This window comes from Puntigrus tetrazona, chromosome 1 (assembly GCF_018831695.1).
Source record: "Puntigrus tetrazona isolate hp1 chromosome 1, ASM1883169v1, whole genome shotgun sequence".
NCBI lineage: Eukaryota > Metazoa > Chordata > Actinopteri > Cypriniformes > Cyprinidae > Puntigrus > Puntigrus tetrazona.
The window spans coordinates 5,644,380-5,666,617 of NC_056699.1; the positions used below are offsets into that span (position 1 = coordinate 5,644,380).

Sequence of the window (22,238 nt, forward strand, 5' to 3'; positions counted from 1 at the left end):
ACATTTTGGCTGGTTGGTAAAGGAAACCAGTATCAGACAAACAAACAGAGACCTTCTGACCAACTTCCAGCTTAGGTTAGCATATTTATAATCCTCAGTGCAAAAAAACGACGTTTGCGTTTCAATAATTGAGCAGATGAGAAAAATCCATTTTGCATTCGCAAAAAACATCAGAAATGAGTACATTCCAGGATACAGGATTTTATAAAATGACAGAAGTGTTTCTTTTGGCCGAATGTGACGGGCAGCTGGCTCGACTTGTAGATTTACCACCCCATTGTTCTGTGCCTCCATAACAAAACACGCCGTTTCCTGTTCTGCTCTACCCATGCTTAGCGTTCAGGGTGGAATATTGTTTGTAACGTTAGAGGGGAGAGGAAGGGTCACAGATAATGTGTTGTGGAAGGTTAGAGGTCCTTATCTGAGTCTGTAAGAAAAAGCGCAAACGCGGTGTGAGAACATGTGTGTAGCCGGGTTTGTGTGAGACGGTTAAGTGTGTCTGAGGTCATGAGGTGTGAGTGCTTCTTTTGAAATGCATCATACTACACTCCCCACCGTGGGAGAGGGATGAGTGTCCTGTGACCCAATGCGTCATTTGGAAATGAAACCAAATGGTATGCGCTTCCTAAGTAGTCATCGGGGACATGAAGAACCTAATGAGTGGACGGTCTTGCTTTTGATTTGTTTTTGATTTTTGGTCCAAAGCTAGTTGAAAGTTGACAGGTTTGATACGTTTGAGGCTAAATCTCACCGAACGCCAGAAATCGAAACAATTACATAGCACCCAAAAAACTCAAATTTCCATAAAATGTGACTGATAATGTAATAAATAAAAACAATAAAATATATATCTGCTTCTATAAACAAACCTTGATTTTTGTGTCGACAAATTATGAAACAGACACATTATCTATCTATCTATCTATCTATCTATCTATCTATCTATCTATCTATCTATCTATCTATCTATCTATCTATCCATCCTCTGATTTTTTTTACAGTAATGTTTTCAGATATTGAGTCAGGATTTGTGATTTGACTTTTGAGGCCACTTGTTTTATTTGAACACTAGAAATCAATTTTGTCAACTTTTCATTCATTCATTCAAACAAAACTAAAAAAAACTAATTATAATAAAGAAAATTTAAGAGAGCAGCACAAGCGACTATAGTGAATCATTTCATTCAACCTTGTCAGCCATCTGGAATGGGAAATTCCCTCAGCACACCATCAGCTAAAATCAACAAACAAGTTTAACAAATGCAAGATTTTTTTCCAAAAAAGTCCACTATATCCAACAAGTCGCTTCACGTCTGCTGAAGTAAAAATCAACCCAACATTCAATGACGAAACGCAATGGATGAGCAATGTCAAGATTCACGCAAAAAGCATCATTTAAATGCCTGGCTATTGTATTTACATTACCACGTCAACAAAGGATCTTTCTGTATGTTGATCTTTAGTTTTGTTTGTTTGCTGTTTGAATAAATGTTTGAAAAGTTATAAGCAAATGGGGATAAAAGAACCACATGCGTTTCGGACCACACCGGCTTGTACGTCGACGGCATAAGGGCTACAAATGTCTGAACTGAAATGTAACATGCATCCACCAGGCCAGCTTTGGGATGCAAAGTTAATATCAGCTCAAACAGCATCGGATGGACTCGGGTACATGGGGAAGCACAGGAACAAAAGGCCTCTTCTCGTGCAGATCTGGGAGTTTAGAAACGTAAAAATAAGCAAAAAAAACAATAAATTAAAAAAGGTAATTTTGTAACAAAATCATGTTTATTCAGCATGACCTTGCAGCAAGTTCATCTGTAAGATTGTTCTAGGCTTTGAAAGCCATCCAGTTTTAAGGTATAAACAGAAGAGCAAATTTCCATGTCCACCAGCAACTAATCCAGAAATCTCAAAACCAAGTTCTCCTGAACTAGACGACACCTCAGCCCTTCTATCATCCAGCTGATAGAGCTAAACCATCTGAGAGGCATCAAAACGCTGATGTCTGTGACCGTTCGGCCTTTCCCTGTTGTCCATTCTCCGTCAAACCTTGTAGTAAATGTTTGCAGGATTTTGCGGCGGCATTTCTTGGACGATATAGACAGGGTGGCCGTAGTCGCCGCTGACCTTCTCGTAGTGCGGGCAGTACATGCTTCCTGAGGTCCTGAGCGGGAAGATGATGTCGCTCGGCTCAGAGCCGTTATTGTTGCTGCCGCCGCTGGCTGCGCTTCCGCGTTTGGGCAGCGTGTTTAAGGGCAGCTGGGCGGAGCACTGCGCAGAGTGTTTCTGGTGACGCCGGTGCAGCAGCGCTACCAGAGCGGCGACGATGATGATGATGAAGATGACGGAACCAGACGCGATGCCAGCGAACAGGGCTACTTCAGATCCAGTCGATCCTACAGACTCTCCGGTATTGTCTCTGGATTCACCGTTCTGCAGGGGGTCTAGGAACGAGAAAGAACGGGGAGTTTATGATTAGACTTAGTTTATTATTTATTGGGCTATAACACAATGATTGCAAAAGTAAAATATCCAGCTTTGTACATGCAAATCATTAAAAATATATATTTTTTTATTAATTGTGTATGTAAACCTGTGATACATTTAAAAAAAAAAAAAATTCACACACACACACGTTTGTTTGTGTGAATTGTGGGGACTTTCCATAGATTTCTATTACTTTTATACTGATATCTCCTAACATGACCCAACCCTAAACCTAGAAAACCTGTTTGCATTCATTCATTTACTATTTTTAACATTTAAACGTCAAAAAAATCCAATGTCAAAAATCTCAGGTTTTGTTATCCTTGTAGGTAGCATAAACAATTAGACACACACCTTAAATCCTTAAAAACCTGTCATCTATTCTAACACAAAAAAACACTTTTCAAGGTTTTCAAACCATATTTAAGACACATTTAACATTTAAAGTATAGATCAAAAAAAGGCCAGGAACCCATTTTGGTTTTAGGGTTTAAGAAATGTTCTAGTATATAATAAACATGCTTTGTAAAAATGAGCAAAATTTATATTTGTATATTTAATTGATTTACAGTACTTAAAATGGTACTTAATATTATAACACATTTAATTTTATATCATATTTATTTATTATTCTATTTTCTTTAGTTTTGGGGTGAACATTTATTTTTATAGTTTAATAATTTATTAATTATTGCATTTTATGGTCTAATTGCACTGTATATTATAATCTAAAATATAGTTTACTATATTAAATGTATTTTTAATCAAGTTTAATAATTATTTATCATTTCAGTGAGATTCACAATAATACTTACCAACTCTGTTGACAGCATCGTTTTCTTTGCTGAAGGTGTTTTTTTCCTTACTTTCAGGGTATTTTGGAGGATATCTAGTTGGATAGTTTTTAGCTGGGAACGAATCTGTAGGACCTAAAAAAAAACAAACAGAGAGAATTAAACATTAACAGAAAGCAACAAAAATTACTAGCGGAGCAAAGCAGTACAAAATGTTCAGCGAACTGAAAAACTGATCATAATATCGGACCACCCTTACATCTTTTTGGCTTCTAGGCATTATGCCCCAGGTTTTGAGAGAGAATTTAATGAATTGGCGTAAAGCTGCAAGTATCTCCGCACAAGCCCAAAGAAGGGACAGCTGGCATCGCCACAGGAAACAAGCTCACATGACATTTCAATTACACGCTGAGGCACACTAGCATGGACACCCACTACAAGACCACTGACGTGAAAGACTGTTATGGAAGCAGTGATCTTCATCGATTCAGGTGTGGGTATGGGGAGGTACTCACTCTGTCCAACTCGCAGGACCAGCTTCATAGATTTGGTCTTACAGACACCGCCGTCGTGGTTGTCCAAACCCTCAAAAGTGCTGTTTGATGTGGCTGAAAGAGGGAAGAAGAAATGACATGAGTTACCAAATGTACATCATTTTGTAAAAAAAAATAAATACAAATAAAAATAACGAAGCAAAAAAATTGCATTAATATAATGCGTTTAGTCATTTTTATTTTGCATCAGCATTATGCTGATTGTTATAAAATAATATGAATCAACTTTCTCTCTCTCTCTCTCTATATATATATATATATAACATTTCAGAATTTTTAAAGCAGTGTAATTCTGTAATTTTTAATTTTTTATGAGATTCATCCATCCAGCATTTGGTAGTCCACATTTCTGTTGCTGAACATTTCAAGCCCATCATCCATCTTAAAAACTTTACCATGCCACCGAATGATTCTTTCCTCTCGAGGCCCATTCCTCTTCCAGTCCTGTGTATGTATTTGGCCGTATAAGGTTTAGCAGCACTAAGTGAGCTAGTTTATGACTGGGTCAGCTTTCTGGTTGCGTCCTCACAGGTGCTTTAAAACCTTTCAAGTGTCCCTTGCGGACATTTGAGTCATGTGTTCATCAGTCACCCTGCGTTTGGACGCGGGGGCTAAAGGTTCAGCTCGCGCGCGCAAAGAAAAAAATCTCAGTTTTGCGGCGCGCCAAAGCTTCTTAAAAGCTTGTTTGTTTGCCAGTAAATCCTTACGAGGGGGGCGCGCACGCTCACGTGCACGCTAATTTAGAAACCCCTCACACTGTGCGCATTAACCGCACTGTAATCACACAGGTTCGAACTTTACAGAAACTAAGCATAATACACCAAAGCCTTTTCACGTCATTATCACAAAATATCAAGGATTTGCTTTGGCCGTCAATCCACAGCTAGTGGAGTGGCTTGGTCGAACGATTTAAATGCCATTGTGCCCGCGCACCCATGCTGTGTCCTCTGATAGCAGAGCTAAAGAATTCCATTGGGCCGTAATCTCTCTTTCAGTGCGAGGATTAAGACCAATCCCGCATGAACAAATGGACTTCCCCTTCAAACTGCTTAGGGCACAGAAAGAACCGAGTGACCAGAGAGTGAAAGGGCAAAAGAATGGGGGGTGGGCAGAGAAAGCCAACCAAAGAGCTAAGGAGAGAAAAACAGAGGGGGAGAAGAGAGCGAGAGAGAGAGAGAGAGAGAGAGAGTGCTTTTACCCAACATGTCCCAGTTCCCTACAACCGTTCCCACATTCATCTGCAGCGGCCGCTCTAGATGTGACCCGACTCTTCGCCTTGAATGAAGCCCGCTCATTTCCTAACCACAACAAGCACATTCAGCGCCTCGGGCCAGCGCAGCTCAGCCAGTCACGAAGCCAGCGACCGAGCAACAAAGTGGAGGTGGAAAACTGAAGTTGCACGCATACAATAAAGCAAGTGTATCCAAGCAGATGTTATGGTTTCTGCAGGTTATTTTTAGATTTTTGCAGACGTTAAGAGACCTAACTATCCTAGCGATCGTATTTTAACCACATAGAAACGTATCCTGTCTTTATGTCTAGAGGAAATGCTAAGTATTTGCAGTTGAGCAAGACATGATGATGCCTCGTACTGATTGCGCGGGTACTGAATGGTCGCTCATAATTGTGTCCTTTTTATTGGCTGAAACACTCAGTGTGTTTATGTGTCACACACACCCTGCTTAAAGTATAAGTGCAATTAGCCAATTTATTATATTTCCAATTTCCTCTAGTTAAATCTTTACAGTGCATGTTAGATGTTATTTTAAATATTATTACCTTTTTGTCATTAGTTTTATTAACTTATTGTGTCAAAATCAATGTTGTAAAACTTCAATGTCTCTCTATGAACTGAAAATGTAGTACTTTAAGGAGCAAAAAAATAAGAATATCTTACAGTAAAAACTACAGTAAAAATACAGTAAAAACTGTGATATTTTAAAAAATTGTTACAATTTAAAATAACCGTTTTTATTTTTAGTGTATTTCTAAATGTCATATATTCCTGTGATGCGAATCTGAATTTTTAGCATCATTATTCTAGTTGTCAGTGTCACAGAAATCATTCAATATGCTGATTTATTGCTGAAGAAACATTAATTATTATTATTATTATCAGTGTTGATAACTTGCTGCGGTTGGGTAAATTGTGATAATTTTTTATGATTCTGTAAATATAGAAGTTAGAATACAATGGAAAGTTCATAAGAATTTATTTGAAATAGAAATCTTGTGTAACATGGTAAACGTCTTCTAATCAACGTCTACTGTCTTCAATCTGTAAAACGCAGCCTTAAATAAAAAGCATTTGTAAAAAAAAAAAATCTAACTGAGCCCAAACTTTTGAACGGTATTGTACATCGAGTCTTTCTAACATGCCTAAAAAAAGATCTCTTCCTCTCGTTTTGTCAACTCTCACACACTTCACAGTTACACGCACACGTTGTGACATTTGCATGCACACAAGGAGCACACACACGCGCGCAGACACAGAGGTAAGTCTCTTTAGAATCATTTAGGTCAGATATCCATGTCCCTCGGGCTGCGGGCCAAGCTGCCCTGAAAAATCACATCAAACCGATCCGTCTCATACTGGCAAAGGATTGAGGGATTTGGAGCGTGTAAATCTTAAAATCACATAAACAGCCATTAAGGAATGTGCCAACTGAATAGGGGCTGAGATCAACACACGCTAAACTGAACGATAACCCCTTTTTCGAAGTGGTCGAATGATACTAATGACATCCGTGTAAAGGGCCATCAACAAGTCTTCCTTCCCTGAGAACACTGAACACTCGAGACGTTTCCATGCCCCGGAGGGGAATGGGACAAAAATAGGCTTGGGAAAAAAGGACATTTTTAAAAAATGAAACGCAAGCTAAACAATATCTCTAACAATGTCTATAACAAAGACATCTTGTGTGGTAAACACACTCGCTAATGGGTTTAACACATTAACTATAAACTTGATTTGTACACTATTTTTGGAGGGCTAGACTAAGTCAGTCGCCTTCCCAGACGAAAACACGGAAAAGATATCTTGGGAGACAATGCCGGAGGCTGAAATTCCCACGGGTGGGATCAGTTCTGCATTTGGCTTCTTCTACGCAGTGTTAGAGCTGCCAACGGAGGTGAAAAATGATCATGAATCAGCACCTTGAGGTAAATTCTTGAGTAAGCATGGCAATAAACTTACAGATGATGTGATAGTCCTTTCCTTTGTAGAACTCCAGGCCCCACAGGTTGGGGCTGAACTCTTGAAACTTGAAGGTGAACTTCACGTCCTGGTCCGGCTTGTCACAGTTGAGCAGTAACATGTCGCTCTTAATGACTCGGCAGGTCTCAAGTTGTTCTTTGGGAACAAGATAGACCCGGAAGTATTCAATGTTCGTCTGCTCAGTGGAGCCTGGCTTGATTCTTGGACACACAATGTCCATTTTGTCTCCGATCTGAGGGTATAGTACTACACCCCTTCCTGGGATAAACCTGTAGGGAACACGGCGATGTTAAACATCTTATAGAGTTACAGAAATGGGAGAAACACAGCATAATAATGAATCCGTTTTCTATCGTTTATTCACTAGGCATTAGAACCTTAAACGTTGATGTAAAATGCATTATGTTCGGATATCTGATCAGTTTATTCTCACAGCAAAACACAGCTCGCCGTTTGTTCTGGTAAATTAATTAATCAATTCATCACTGGCTTCATTGGGCTTTTAAGAGTCGATTTTAGATCCAAGGAAAACAAAAGATGACATTTTGAATGTTTTTTTTTTGGCCCCACTGACTTTCATTATAAAAAAAAAGAGACATTCTTTAAAATAGATTCGACCCATGGTTGCCACCCTCCATTTATTCTAAAACAAGCAACTCAACGCAATGGATTGAGACAAGCAATTTCCTTTGGATAATTTTCAGAGTTCTGTCATGAAGCAGAATGCAAATGCATCTAAAGCATTTGGGACCTTGGCTTACTTAGACATTTTTTGACTAATGTATGCAACTTTGCAGTCTTATGTTTTTCCCCATTACATACTTCTCAACTCTGTAATGCATTTGCACAATTAACAATCGCTCACTCCTGACCGCTTGCTGGCAGTCCTTTCCTGCCCTTGATGTTTATCGCGACCTCACTATATCACCTATTACAACGTTCACTTGCTGTAAAAGCGTTGCGATATTGACCTTTCAATTATTCGCCGATTCTCAGATTAGGCCGATTTCTCATTAAACGCACAAATTCCATTGCAAACAGGCCATTGTGCGCACTGGATCCGTCCTTTATTTTCTAAATCTGCCGTGACAAAGTTAGACATGGTCTTATTCTCTCACATGCTTCCCTAAACACCGTAAGGCAGAATAAAAGAGTCACTTTCTAAGGCTAGCTTCCATCCTCATAAAGTCATTAAGAGCTGGAAAGAAAGGGACCCTCGAGCTTCTGCCGGGGGTCCTAAGAAGACAGGAAGCTTTAGTGCCCCTCCTCCGCCCCCTGCAGTACCAACCTCTGTGTGGCTCAAACCGGGATGGGGGTTGAACTGTGCCTTCATCCCTGCGCACCTTTTGTCTCCAAAGCTCTGGGACAAAGATGACCCACTGAGCTACTGGAACTCATGAAAACCGATTACAACCTGCGGCAAAGCCCCACTACACCACAGCTTAGCATCTTAAAAGAATGTTATCCTGCATCTAAACAAAACAGATCTATTCGAATTCGGGTTCACCGCTGTGAAGAAACAGCCGCCAAATTGTGGAATAAAACACAAAATGGGAAATTTAAATGCATTTCGAAACTGCTTGGTAAATATTACTTACGTTCACCAAATGGCAAGACCACAGTATGGCAGGAAGAGAGTGTGCATTACTTTGACACAGCTGAGAAAACAACAGACTAGGTGTTTCGATCTCAAAAGGTAGCACTTACTCTAGTTTAGCAACTATTTGTCCCGACACAGAAAGGTGTGGTGAGGAACAGATGTATAGACCTTGGAGACACACTTCACAGTGGAAAAAAGGAGCTCAGGCAACAGATATGGCAATCAGCGAGAGGCTGTAATCCACTCTTCAATTTAACATTTCTCAGCTTATAATCAGTCCTAAATTTAGGCTGTGGCTCGGGACTCTTACACGATATTAACTATGATGTAAGGTCTCCGCAAGTTTGATTGCTCTAATTGCAGATTCATTCTGCAGCTTTTCCTCAGCAAATACCAGGGTACGTGGATTTTGCAAGACACGTCAACATCACCGTGTACTTTTTTACAAAACATTGCATTTACCTGCCGTTTTTAACAGGGCACACGCAGGGTAATCGCTTTACAAATAGTGGGAAAAGCTATGAGGTGGAAGTTCGTTTTGTAAAAGGTTTATGCAGTGGTCGCCGTTCAGCTTCATTCTGCAAATTAATGTACTTGCATCTCAATGTTGCTGCCAATAAAGCATCATTGTAACTAATACCCCGCAGTCCGGGAAGGTGGGTGGTCCTCCAACAAAGTGCCATGGATTACGAATATGTTTAGTGGGCTGTCTTGTGTTTAAATGACTATGACAGGGTAATAAAATCAATAGAAAAATCTGCTAATTAAAACTGTAAAAGTGAAATTACACATATGAATGGTTTTTGGGGCTGGACCTTCAACGTTCAAGTAGCCTATTGTTTTTGGTCCTGCTACTTTAAAAATTATAAAAATCATTGCATTATAGGGTTATTTCTACCAATCACCATAATGGTTTAATAGTCCTTGTACATATTTTTTGCCTTTGATTTCTATATTTGGATCTGTGGTTCAGATATGAACCTATGACTATGTTGTTAAGTACGATAACTTATTCCCAAATTGCATTATAGTTATAATGTGTATTCTGTACCAGTAACATTTTACTTTTACTAGTACGAATGATTATTAAAGCCATTCCAACTAGCCATTACATATGACAAGAAAAAAAAACAGCTGGAAACCAGTGGACAGACTGGAATAGAGACCAGTGTCGGGGGAAAAAAGATATTAGTAAAGTACAACTGGAACACATGCAGTTCAATGGCAACACATTTTCAGTTTGTTATCAGTTACATATCACTACAGTAAAGGCTATAAAAGTAGGCTATTGAATGAAGATTTATAGATCAGTCACTTTACGTATTCACTGTATAGAAAATAATAATAATTAAAATTAACAAGTAGTAAAGAATAAATGTTAAAGCTGCTTGCCATACAACGCTTATTCGTCAAGCTATCTTTAATTTTAAGTGTACTTACTTGGTGTTCGAAGTATTCCAATATATTGACTCTAAAACTGTTGATCGAGCCAGTTTTACTCGACAAGCAACCATGAAAAGACCTAAAATATAGCTCCACATAGTTGTATCCATCGCGATGCAAAACAGCTCACCGGTCCGAATTAGATTATAACGGCGACGGGTCCTCGGGCACTAATACGAGAACAATCCGACTCGCTATCATCTGCTGGAAAAGCGTCTGATTTCGAAACGAAAAAAAAAAACAAACAAAAAAAAAATCTATTCGCCAAGACCTCCTAAAATAACAGCTCCTTCGCAACCGGCACTCTAAGGGGCAAATTTAACAAAAAGATGTGCGATAATCCATCAGGTTCTTTAAAATGTTTTAATGCGCATCCTTTGGGAAACAGCGCCTGTGGACATTCTTACGACCGCAGAGAGACGAGTCAGACAGCGCGGAATGGCAGCATAGCTCTGAAAGTCAGATGTTGCTGGGGTCTAATCTAAAGGCGGTATCAGTGCTTCTCCTGTTCTTCGTCTTTGCATTCAACTCTGCCAGTCTTGGAGTGCCCTCAAGACGTGCTCAGAGACTTCTCAGGACAACCCAGTGTTGCCGTTAGGCCCCGCCCACATAACTCTCGATTGGATGACGCTGAATGAGTGACAGCTAGTCGAATTGAAGAAGACTAAACAGGAGTCTGGAAACGGTGCTGCTTTATTAAACAATAGGCTACCGCCGGAGTTTACCTGAGGCGAAAACGGAGTCTAAATTATTTTAATACAGTCGTTTTAACCCGGGAGGCGGTGAACCACTAGGGGGCATCAGTGAACGGTATTTAAAACAAGGTGTATTAAATTATCCTACCGTCAACAGACATGGAAAATTAATACGGTAAAAAAAAATATATATATATATATATATATATATATATATATATATATATATATATATATATATATATATATATATATATATCAGTACATACAGGCTAGATAATCTTTACGTGTGTTTGAAATCAAATGACTAATCTTTCATTTTAATCTAAAACCGCATGGAAGCATGTTATAAACGCGTTTCCCACGAGATTAATCCGCTTACTCAAGTAAAGCTCAAGAAGTATTAACAATCTGTATTAATCACACGGGCGCGGGCTATTTTTGTCGGCCGTTTAAAAAGCTTTTTCGAAATTATAGCCATTACCTCACAGGACGCACGCAGGCGAGTCCATTTGTTCGACGGCCCGGGCAACTTTTGTTTATTGTCCGTCGCGTGTTTGGACAACAACCAAAAGGAAAAACTAACAGGTAAGAGATAATTGAATGTCGATCCGTGGTGAGGTGTGATGTGTTTGCGCTTCCATCGTCTGGTCTGCCTTGAATCCTTTGTGTATTTGCGCTCTGGGCTTGTGCCAGCCTTAACAGAGGTGTCAAACAAACCATTAATTAGGCCCAGGGTTTAAAGCATTAGGCGAGGATGACATCCTGACCTCAACACTTCAACCCACTTTGAATCGTTTCTCCCACGTTTTCTAGATTCTCACAGCTGGCTTTTGCGACACACAGAGCGCGTCGGATGTGTATTATTCCCATTTGATTCCAAATACCTGTTTTCGTGCGTAGCTTCGTCCTAAAACTACACAAGTTCACACACACACACACGTGGAAGCAAAAGTCAGAAACAAGACACATTCATGGATTTATTGGAGATTCTTGACATGTTCTTGATAAGCGGGTCAAATATTCAACCACAAACACAAATTCTGGCCGATCAGCAACCTTTCACTCGATCACCTCTAAAAGCATCTCATCACTAACATATACGCAGCTCACTGACATGCAACGGCCAGGTACCCTTTATTACAGCATCACTTTACCTCTCGGATGTTCAATAATTAACGTGTAAGTAAAAATGATAAAAAGGAGGTTATTCTCGTTTTACGATGCTTCTCGTTTGGACCGGTTACCATTCAGATCATAGAGGTCTGTGCTACTTAAAACGGAGGGATGGAATTCCAGTTCGAGCAATTTCCCTGTCAATCTTTCCTTCTAATTGTTTTATACTATGAATAAACTATTAAAAAAATAAAAATAATTCAATCAAATCAGCCAGGAAAGTCTGTTGAGGCCTTGAAATTAGTGAAACCGGAAACCGTGTGGATGAAGGTCCTTTTTTTTTTTTACCCTACTCGTACAACGCATCGTTTGCAGAGATTACATGGAGGACAGGTGGAGGTTATCTATACAAGAGTCAGTAATACAAAACAGACAGGTAAAACGGGAAAACTGAAGGGTATCTGACAAATCTGATTGCTCCCGTTGTTCGGAGAATTTGAAACACACCTATGAAGAAGACCTTGCACTGCAGCACAACGTCTCACGCGGAGAGAGGCGGTCTGAAGAAAGTCTGGACAAATCCTGGCCACGTTGTTTTCATCACTCAGTGGCCTTTAAAGAGAAAGAAAGTTTGGGCCTCGACTTCCCTTTCCCCAAAATGATCTTCTGTTCTTCTTTCTGCTGTTTCTGTCGCTCTTGCTCCAACTTCATACGCTCCTCGTGTATTTTCCTCTGCTCTTCAACTATTCGTAGCTGTTCCTCTGCCTGTAGGACAGAAAAAGTGGAGTTAATTAGGAGCTGGACGTTAACATGTGAACAGAAGCATCGCTATCTTGGAACGGTTTGGAATCTTTTGGGTTATGTTACATGAATTAAATTTAACTTAAAACAAGTAATATAAAGCACAAATAATTTAAGACTTATTATTAGTATAGTGGTGTCAGTTGATTTGAGAATTGTTGTAATTACTGACATTAGCTGGTAAGTTTTACTAACTTTTGGCTGATGTTTCTGTTGACTTTTATTTTGACAGTAAGTGAGACTTTTATTGTGATAACTCTCAGAATACCAGTTCCTGAGCACACATCCCGAGTCCTCATTCTACATCCCATTCACATGCTCACAAGATCACTGTTGTTTACAGAGCTCTCTAACACCATTTTTGTTTGCTTTAAAAGGAACACTGCCATTTTTGAATATATGCTCGTTTTCCAACTCTCCTAAAGTTAAAGGGTTTTTCCGTTTTCAAATCCATTCAGCCGATCTCTGGATCTAGAAGCACTTTTAGCATAGCTTAGCATAGACCATTAAAACTGATTAGACCAGTAGCATCTCGCTCAAAAATGATCAGAGTTTCGATATTTCTCCTATTTAAAACTTTAGCTCTCCTGCACGTAGTGTACCAAAACCTGGCGGAAAAAGAAAAGTTGCGGCTTTCTAAGCTGATACGAGTAGGAACTATACTTTCATTCCTGAGTAACAATCAAGGAATCCGGTGCAATGATATTACGTACCACCTCTAAAGTTAGCGGTCCCACTGTAATTGTTCTTTTGATTTCTCCTAATGTCAGATGTTTCGTCATTTTTTTGTGATGGGCATAATGTGAATAAAGGCTTAATTAATTCAAGTTTTTTTAGACTAGAAGCACCATATGGGATTTCTTCATGAGGTCATTCCAGCAAGTAGAGCTTTAAGATGGTCTTCTACAATCTTATTTTTTTTCCCCACATTTATTAATTTTCTAATTATTATTACATGAATATGGAAAACAAACAGGCATTATGCATTTGCATAAATAGTGTGGTATTTTATGAGTAAATACATATTGGTCAGCCACTATGTATGCATTTAAGTAAAGTGCTTTTAATAGTTAGTCCCACACTTTAACTAAATCCTGTAAGCTGTCGTCCTGTGCTGATGTTTAATATCGCACAACAGTCCGTTTAATTCTGCATCCGCAACATGTAGTACAGTCTGATGTTTACAAGAACCAAATTTTTGAATCTTGACCTTTAATAGCTTGGAGTTGAGAGGATCCCTTATATAAAAGTCGTTTTGTAACCGGATTCATCAGGACCAGAACTAAACTGCGGTCTCTTTTTCTTCTAAATGCTTCTCTACCGAGAAAAGAAATATCCATAATACAAAACATGTCAAGTAGCACTTATGCAACATTAATGTTCCACATGGCCACAGACAGTGCAAGGGGACGTTCATTCTGTATGAGAAGACAGCAAGGCCATTGCTTGTTGGAAAACAAGAGCAAAACAGAAATGTTTGCCGTTAAGCATTTTCTTGGCTCCTTCACATTTCCTACTGTTCAAAAGTTTCCGTGGGAAAAATGTTTTGAATGTTTACGTATGTATGCACATATACTCACACACACACACATATATAAACATACCAGTTTAGCTTGAGCATCAGCTATCTTACGATTGTTCTCCACCAGAATCTTCTCCAGTTCTTCACGCTTTGATTTCTCCTCCTCCTGTAAAGGCAAAGCGCTTCAGTGGAACAGTAGTGACAAATGCATCATTATTCCCAAAAATAAGCGACTCAGCTTTAACAAATAACATGTATGAGTAGATAATGAAGATGCATTCAGCTCACCAGACATGGATAAACCTACAGTAAACTTGTCCTTCAAACAGTTCCTAAAGGAGTCAGGGTCAAATTGGGCATGTGTGGTGTTTCGGTTTTTTGTTTTTTGCACCGACCAGCAAGGGAGGCTCTTTCAAACCACTGACCTGTGTTCTCGGTACTCCTCTACTTACATCTCACTCTCAGAAAAAAGCCACACAGTGAAGTGCCGTCTGAGGAGCAGTCAGCTCAATTGGTGTATAGGAGGAACAGAAGCGTGAACAACTTTCATCGCTTCTAACCGTAAGCAACTCAGAGATAGTGAAGTTCAGGCGAAGCGCAAAACAAAGGCTCATGGAATTCACGGCATGAGCTGTTTTGTTAAGAAAACTGTCAAAGGTGAAATGTGAAATTTAAGGATAGCAGAACGGTAGCACTGAGTCATACACAAAAGATACTATGATTGAGTGAAGGCTACAGTTAAAATTTGGGGGGGAAAAAACTATTTCACTTTTAATTTTGAGAGAATAAAGGCTATTTAACACCACATACCACCAAGTCTTTTCACATCTGTAACTCTCCAGCAAATATGCAGCACCTCCAAACTCAGAATAATTACATTTTCTGGGTTGCTATACTGAATATTTCATTCGCTTCTATTAAACTTGGACTGTAAGATGCGTGTATGTGGTGTGAAACAGGCCCACTTCCAACAAAACTACAGGAAATCCTAAAAAAAAGATCTTTATTCCGTTTCGCTCGTTCACGTGCAAGTTACCTCCCGAGCTTTCTGAGCGGCCAGCTCCGCTTGTCTCTGTTTTTCCAGCTCCTCTAGCAACTGTTTCTCCATGATGCGTTTGGCCTCCTCCACCCGCCGCAACACTTCTCTTTCAATCTCGTCCTTTCGTTTTTCCAGTTCCTCCTCCACACGTTTGGCAACAAGTTCTTCTACGCGCCGAGCAGTCTCTTCCTCAATCAGACGCTCTTCTATCTCCTGCTGTCGACTAAGAAAAGATCAAAAAGTCAGCGGTTTCATTGAGTACGACACGTTTAAAACATACTTGATGCCAGTTATGAAATGATACGAGCGAACAACGCAGATGCTGTGTGTCTTTGGGCAAAGAAAAGGAATCGACTACAAAGCATCACCTTATCAGCAGTGCTTCACTTGTACATTCTTTTAAAAGGGATATTCACATCAATCTTGAACAGTAATGTAATTATTGGAAATAATTTTTTCCTTTTTACTTCAGGCATCATTTTTGTTTCTCTCTTTGTCACTCTAGTTAGTACTTATTGTTTTTAGGAAGGTGGTTGTTTTTAGAAATGTATTATTTGTTAATGCTTACTTCCCTAAAAGACAAAACTAAATGTAGGCATAATCTGTTTATTTGCCAAATTTAGAAAAAATTATATATATATATATATATATATATATATATATATATATATATATATATATATATATATATATATATATATATATATATATATATATACACACACACACACACACACAACACCTAACACTTTTTGTCTCAATTTAATTTCATAATGTTTATGAATAATGCAGATGGTTGGCCTAAGAACAACTAACCACAAATGAAGTGAGTTTTTTTCCTATTATCCACTTTTAACTTTAATATTTTGTATGTCCAACTTTTGCAACTTATGCAACTCAAAAATATGGTGCAAGGATAACATCATTGTTTACAATGCCATTTATATTTGTACTAAACAAAAGTGTGTGTGTATGTATATATATATATATATATATATATATATATATATATATATATATATATATATATATAGCAAAACCCTAAGCACAAAACCAGTCATATGTAACAGGTATATTTGCAGGTATAATAAAATCATTAGGATATATTTAGATATTTTGTACTTTTCCAGCCATAAACCTTACATTTACTTAGTAAATGCAAAGCATTTGATTTAGGCAACATTAAAAGGACACATACTCAATTTTTTTTTTTTTTTGGCAAACACAGATTCCAGATTTTTAAATATTTGTATGTCGGACAAATATCGTCCTATCCTAGCTTATTTATTCAGCTTTCGGATGATGCATTTCCAAACATGTACCCTTTATTCTAGCTTCGCGGCGCAGGGTCACATGTATTTATAAGCACTGCTGCAGTGAATCTCATGTGTTTGCACGGCATCTCGACAGTCCCCCGGTACTTTCTCAAGGGTCCTCGTTGTGCCTCACTTGCGCGGGCGAGGATGTTTACACCTGTGACACACGTTTGGTACTCACATTCTCCTCTGCCTTTCCATCTCGGCTTTCTTCTCTTCCTCCTCCTTCTTCTGCTTTTCATCCACGGCGCTCCTTTTACTCAACGCCCTGCCGAAAATGTCGATTCTCTCCGGCGGAGAGGCGGCTCTGTCCCGTTCCCGGCGAGACGTGGCCGTGTTAGACCTGGACCGAGAGCGAGACTCTCTCCTTCGATTCCGCTTGGACTCCCGGGACTTCGAGCGCCTCTTCCTGTCTTTGTCCCGGGACCGTGACCGAGAGCGGCTCCGCTTTTTACTGTGCTTGCTGCTTTTGGAGTGCTTGGAGCGAGAAGAGCTGCGGCTCCGCGAACGACCCATTATAAACGCCGGTAGAGTTCAGTAGCAGTAACCAGGAGACCGAACGCCTCTAAAGCATCGGACAGACGAGTGCGAGCACCTGAACGTCTTTCCAAACAAGCCCCGAAACGCACACTTAAGGAACCTGCCCAGACTGCATGACAGTAACCCTGAGATCGAAACCCTTGCTTTTAAACGAGTTCTTTAATAACAACGTGACCATTGAACTGCACGGTTCCACTTATCTTGTACGGTTAAAAAAGCAAGATGGAGGACGATGATCTCAGATCCCAGAATGCAATTTCTTATGTTTTGTCTTACGCTGTGAGGATCGTTACTTAGTTGCAGCGATTACCGCCATCGACTGGCGTGGAGCGGAAACGTTTCGGTGAATCGTTTGGACGGTTCGATCACTGAACCGATTCTTAACTCTTGGCATTTTATGATTTTTTTATGATTTTTTTTGCAATTACGTTGTTCATTGTCATTATGTTATAACAAACAAATAATTATACAAACATTAGCCTAAATGTTATCATCCACATATCTAATTATTATTATTATTATTATTATTATTATTATTAAATCATATTTATATAGTAACCTGGACATAAAGAAAACATTTAAAAATATGATCAGTAAGAACAAAAAAAAAATGCTTTTAATTGATCCTTTATGATAAAAAAGACAGTAAATGTATGTGATAACTGCTAATTAGAAGGAATGTGTCCTATATCAACACACTGCAATGATTTACGATGAATCACGTGACACTGAAGACGGTATAATGATGGTGTAACATAGCATTTTGAAATGCATTACATTAGAAAACAAATACTCGCTACTGTATTTTTCAAAAACGTTCTGTCGGCATATTTTGAATCTTCTTTTAAAATATAAACTAAACTAAACTGAAATATGCGTTGTTCTTATTAATAAGAAGCCTAGCTGATTGATGGAAGTGCATTAGAGATCTTGATGTAACCTGATGCGTGTCTTGTCTGCATTAGACATGTCCATCAATTATGAATGCTCAGTCTACTCAAGTGCCAATATAAAAAGGCTAAAGCAGCATCTTGCAGAAGAAAGGTGATATTATGGGGATATGAAAGGAGGAAGGTATAATGATATTCTTCTTTAATACAAATATATATATATATATATATATATATATATATATATATATATACACACACACACACATATATATATATATATATATATATATATATATATTGTATTCATATTATTTTAGTTTTTTTAATTAATACTAGGAAGTATTATGATCATTATTTATCATGATTATTGTTTTAGTTATATTTACTTGAGTTTTGCTTGCTTTTTTTATCACAGCTACAACTTTTTTAACAATTCGTGTAAAAACTGAAGGCTGTGACGATAATTAAATTTGACAATCAAGAAATTATGTTCCCCATTCATGAGCTAATATTAGGCTAATTTCTCACTCTTAACTAAATACATGTCAAAATGTATTTTTAAAGCTCAAATTATTATTATAAGTACCTTAACGTGTTACAAATTAAATCATTATTTCCATTCTTACACGTTTCCTTATAAATACAGGGAAATCTAAAAAAAATTAATATTGTGAAAAACTTTTACTTTTATAATAAAAATAAAATACCAGTATCTTTAATGACCATCCCTGCAACAGAAATTCATCTTGTACTACAACAGAAATGTCTCTTGATCTTTGATGCCACAATAGTGGGTATGATGGCAGAAGATAGATCATTGATAGATCAGAAGATAATCACTGACACCCTCCACAAGAAGGGCATTGCTGAAAGGACTGGCTGTACGCAGAGCGCTGTATCAAAGCATTTTTAAATGCAAAGTTTACTGGAAGGAAGATACTGAATGGGAAACAGGGATGACCACAAGCTTCAGAATACTACCAAGCAAAGTCGATTCAAACACGCCAGAAGAAGCAACGCCAGAAGCATCTCAAGTGGGCTAAGGAGAAAAATATTTGAACCGTTACTCCAAGGTCCTCTTTTCAAATAAAAGTACATTTTGCATTTCATTTGGAAATCAAGATCTTGAGTCCGGCGGAAGACTGAAGAGGCCCAGATCCCAAGCCGCTTGAAGTCCAGTCGGAGGTTTCTGAAGGTCTGGGGTGCTGTGACGTATGCTAGTGTTTGACCGTTGTGCTTCATCAAGTCGAAGCTCAATGCAGCCTTCTGTAAGGTGGTTTCGGAGCGCTTTACGCTTTATGAAGATGCTGCTCTCCTCTTCCAGCAGGACGAGGCCACTTCCAAGCGCTTTCCTGACCGTGACGTTACTTTTTCCCCTTTTGATCAGCCAGCATGCCTGAAGCTCGCGCGAAACCTATGGTATATTTTCAAGAGAAAGGTGAGAAACGGTGAATCCAACAACACAGACGAGCTGGAGCTGAAGCCTCAATGGCGCGGATCTCTTCCATGCGCCCCTCGCCGATGCTGGAGTTTGTGCTAAAGGAGCCACGACCTACGCGTTGATTGCAGAAATGAACATACTCAGAAGAACTTGAACTTTTCTGCTTTTGCGAATACGTTTTAGATTAAAACAAACGATTAAAACAAAACAGACTTTTTAAATATTTTACTTTATATGTGATGACATACGTATGAAAATTTCACTTGTTGAAATAAGTTACAAAAGGTTTGGTCCGTCGAAACCCTACAGCACTAGGCTGACACCTGCTGGTCAAACACAGCTACTGCAAGACGAGAGTCAATTCGATCAGTTCTACATCATTTTTTTTTTTAAATAAACTCCTCCCAAAAGTCAATACGTCAGCAGGGTACCCACGAGAAGCAACTGCTAATTTAATTTTCTTGAATTTTGTTGGGTTTTATCTCATCACACCGACGCCCTTTTTATGTTTGTTTGTTCTGTCAGTTTATCTGTAACTATTATTAATTAGTTTCGTACGCTCGTTTCTTCTGTTAATTAGGCCATGTTTCATTTATCCGTCGTGCATAAATGTTTTACGTATTTGCTCGCAATCCTTCGATAATGTTATTTCTGTAATAATTGTTCAAGCACAAAACGTTGCATGCCTAGGCTAACTAAGTAGGCAATAAAGAAATAAAATAAACAATTGCTCCCAGATATTCGGTGCTCGTTTAAAAGATTTAACTAGGAGAACTTTTACGTTTAAAATACGCATTCGTTAATTACACAAGCTATGGTGTTTTAAATACACGTTTGCAATGATTGAACAATTAAAGTTTAACACGCTTACTTTAGCAACGAAACAAATGTTGCGTTTGTCTGAAGTGACTTTTGCTGATTATTATGGTTGTGTTGCATCGTTGAGCAAATGCAAGTGTTTAAATGCGAGGATGCTTGTGTTATTTAACGCTTAATTAATGCAGGCTTGGTGGAAGTTACTCCCTTGACCACGAGATGGCAGCCAAGGTTCGCCAAAATGCCATTATCTTTTCGATATCGCGGATATATAAATATTTATATAATATAAAATACTTTTGTTTTTGTGTATGGCACTAGCTACATCTCAGCCCGCTAAAAAAAAAAAGAAGAAAAAGAAAAGAGAAAGTGTTTTTCTAAAGTTGTACCGTACTCAGATAAATTAGCAAACCTACCGACTTTTGCTGTTCTTTGGTAGTTGTGTTGTACTTATTTATATATGCACATATTTGCATATTTATATAAGCACATATATATCTTTACAAGACTTTAGAAACCCCTGAAACGGTCTTTTTCCCCTCAGCTCTCTCCCGTTGTGCGCAGGACGTCCATTGGGAGGCGTTCACGTAATTGCAGAAAACCTTTAGATGAAAAACACGACACCTCTTGACACGCAGCAGGCCTTCGTTCAACGGGCTTCCTCTGTTTCGCGTATTCACAGTGTGGACTGCCATGAATTCATTAGCGTGCGAAAAACATTTCAGAAACATTAAAAAAAAGTGGCAAAACGCATTTAGATACGGCTAAGGACGTCGCTTCACAAACAGCCCAACTTTATAAAGACGGCAGGTTTACGTCACTTTGCGGCAGGTCGCTTTTGATGCAAAACTTATGTTTAAAATCGGTCTAGACGTTTCAGATAAAAGGGCACGTTCACCTGTAATCACGTTTAACATTAACAAGAGACATGTTTGCCGGTGTGAGCCGAAGAATAAATGAATAAACTAAAATAATTAGGTAAATAAATTTAACGTGCTTACATTTTTTTTCGTTTTGCATCGTTACTGTGAACCACTGCAAACTTTGCCTTTTATTTTTACGCGATACCTGTATTACAAAAAAGCACGACTAAACGTAAGATCAAGCTGCGCGTGATAAGCAAATATCTAACAACGCAACCCGAGGCACCTGACAACTTTCTTCAAGGAACTCCCATATATCTCGTATGTGAAAATGATATCAAACAGAATCATTGAGAACTAATTAGGCCTAACTCTGATAAGACGACACTGGACAATTATCTGCGGCAGCCTCCAATTGGTGGACGTGATCCGAACCGCCGTAGAGCCCTGCTGTTATCCCTTAGATTTGACGACAGGTGTAAAAGTTGCTGGTTAAACCACGACAGGCAAAAAAATAAATAAATAAATAAATAAAACCGAAATCATCATCTGACTTTTATCTGTTTGAGCTACATGTCTCATTAAGTCTCCAAAACATCCACCTTGGCAGTTCCCGCGCGCGCTAATTGAAACAGTTAATGCAGTTGGCGGGATTGATTTATTTTGCACGACAAGGCGTAGTTATTCTTTTAGGCAGAGGCGGATTTTTCATACTTTGAATGAAGGCAATTGTGCTATTGGCTAATTGGCTGAAACAATTGCGAAAAGCACACCTGGGATGAAAATGCGTTAAAACTGACCGACGACTTAACGCGAACGGCTGAGCAGATTTGTATTTTTTTTTTTTTTTTTTTTGGCGCTTTCAGGTGAGTTTTGATAATCATCGGTGCCGCGCGCGCTCCCAGTTTTTATACACCGGACGTGATTGTTCGTCCACGAACATCCCATTGTGTTGTCAGGTCCTCGCCGCGAGCGCCTGCTTTGCGCGGAGTAATTAAATATCCCGCGAGCTATCGTTGCAACAGAGCTATCCGCGACCGGACGATATTTCAAGCTGTCCATAATGAAATTAAAATAGTTGCAACTTCGATTTTTACA

At 38.8% G+C, this 22,238-nt stretch overlaps 2 protein-coding genes across 2 annotated transcripts; both read right to left on the reverse strand.

Moving 5' to 3' along the window:
- Positions 1-1,766: 1,766 nt before the first annotated feature.
- Positions 1,767-10,706, reverse strand: efnb2b (ephrin-B2b). The gene is made up of 5 exons (XM_043242075.1): positions 10,096-10,706; positions 7,035-7,324; positions 3,800-3,892; positions 3,306-3,419; positions 1,767-2,447 (listed from the first exon to the last, which is right to left on the reverse strand). Exons 1-5 carry the CDS (start codon positions 10,206-10,208, stop codon positions 2,047-2,049), a joined length of 1,011 nt encoding a protein of 336 aa, XP_043098010.1. The 5' UTR covers positions 10,209-10,706; the 3' UTR covers positions 1,767-2,046.
- A 1,551-nt stretch (positions 10,707-12,257) lies between these two features.
- Positions 12,258-17,383, reverse strand: arglu1b (arginine and glutamate rich 1b). The gene is made up of 4 exons (XM_043242159.1): positions 16,769-17,383; positions 15,269-15,494; positions 14,315-14,398; positions 12,258-12,674 (listed from the first exon to the last, which is right to left on the reverse strand). The coding sequence occupies exons 1-4, from the start codon at positions 17,101-17,103 to the stop codon at positions 12,510-12,512; spliced, it is 810 nt and encodes a 269-aa protein (XP_043098094.1). The 5' UTR covers positions 17,104-17,383; the 3' UTR covers positions 12,258-12,509.
- Between the last annotated feature and the right edge of the window lie 4,855 nt (positions 17,384-22,238).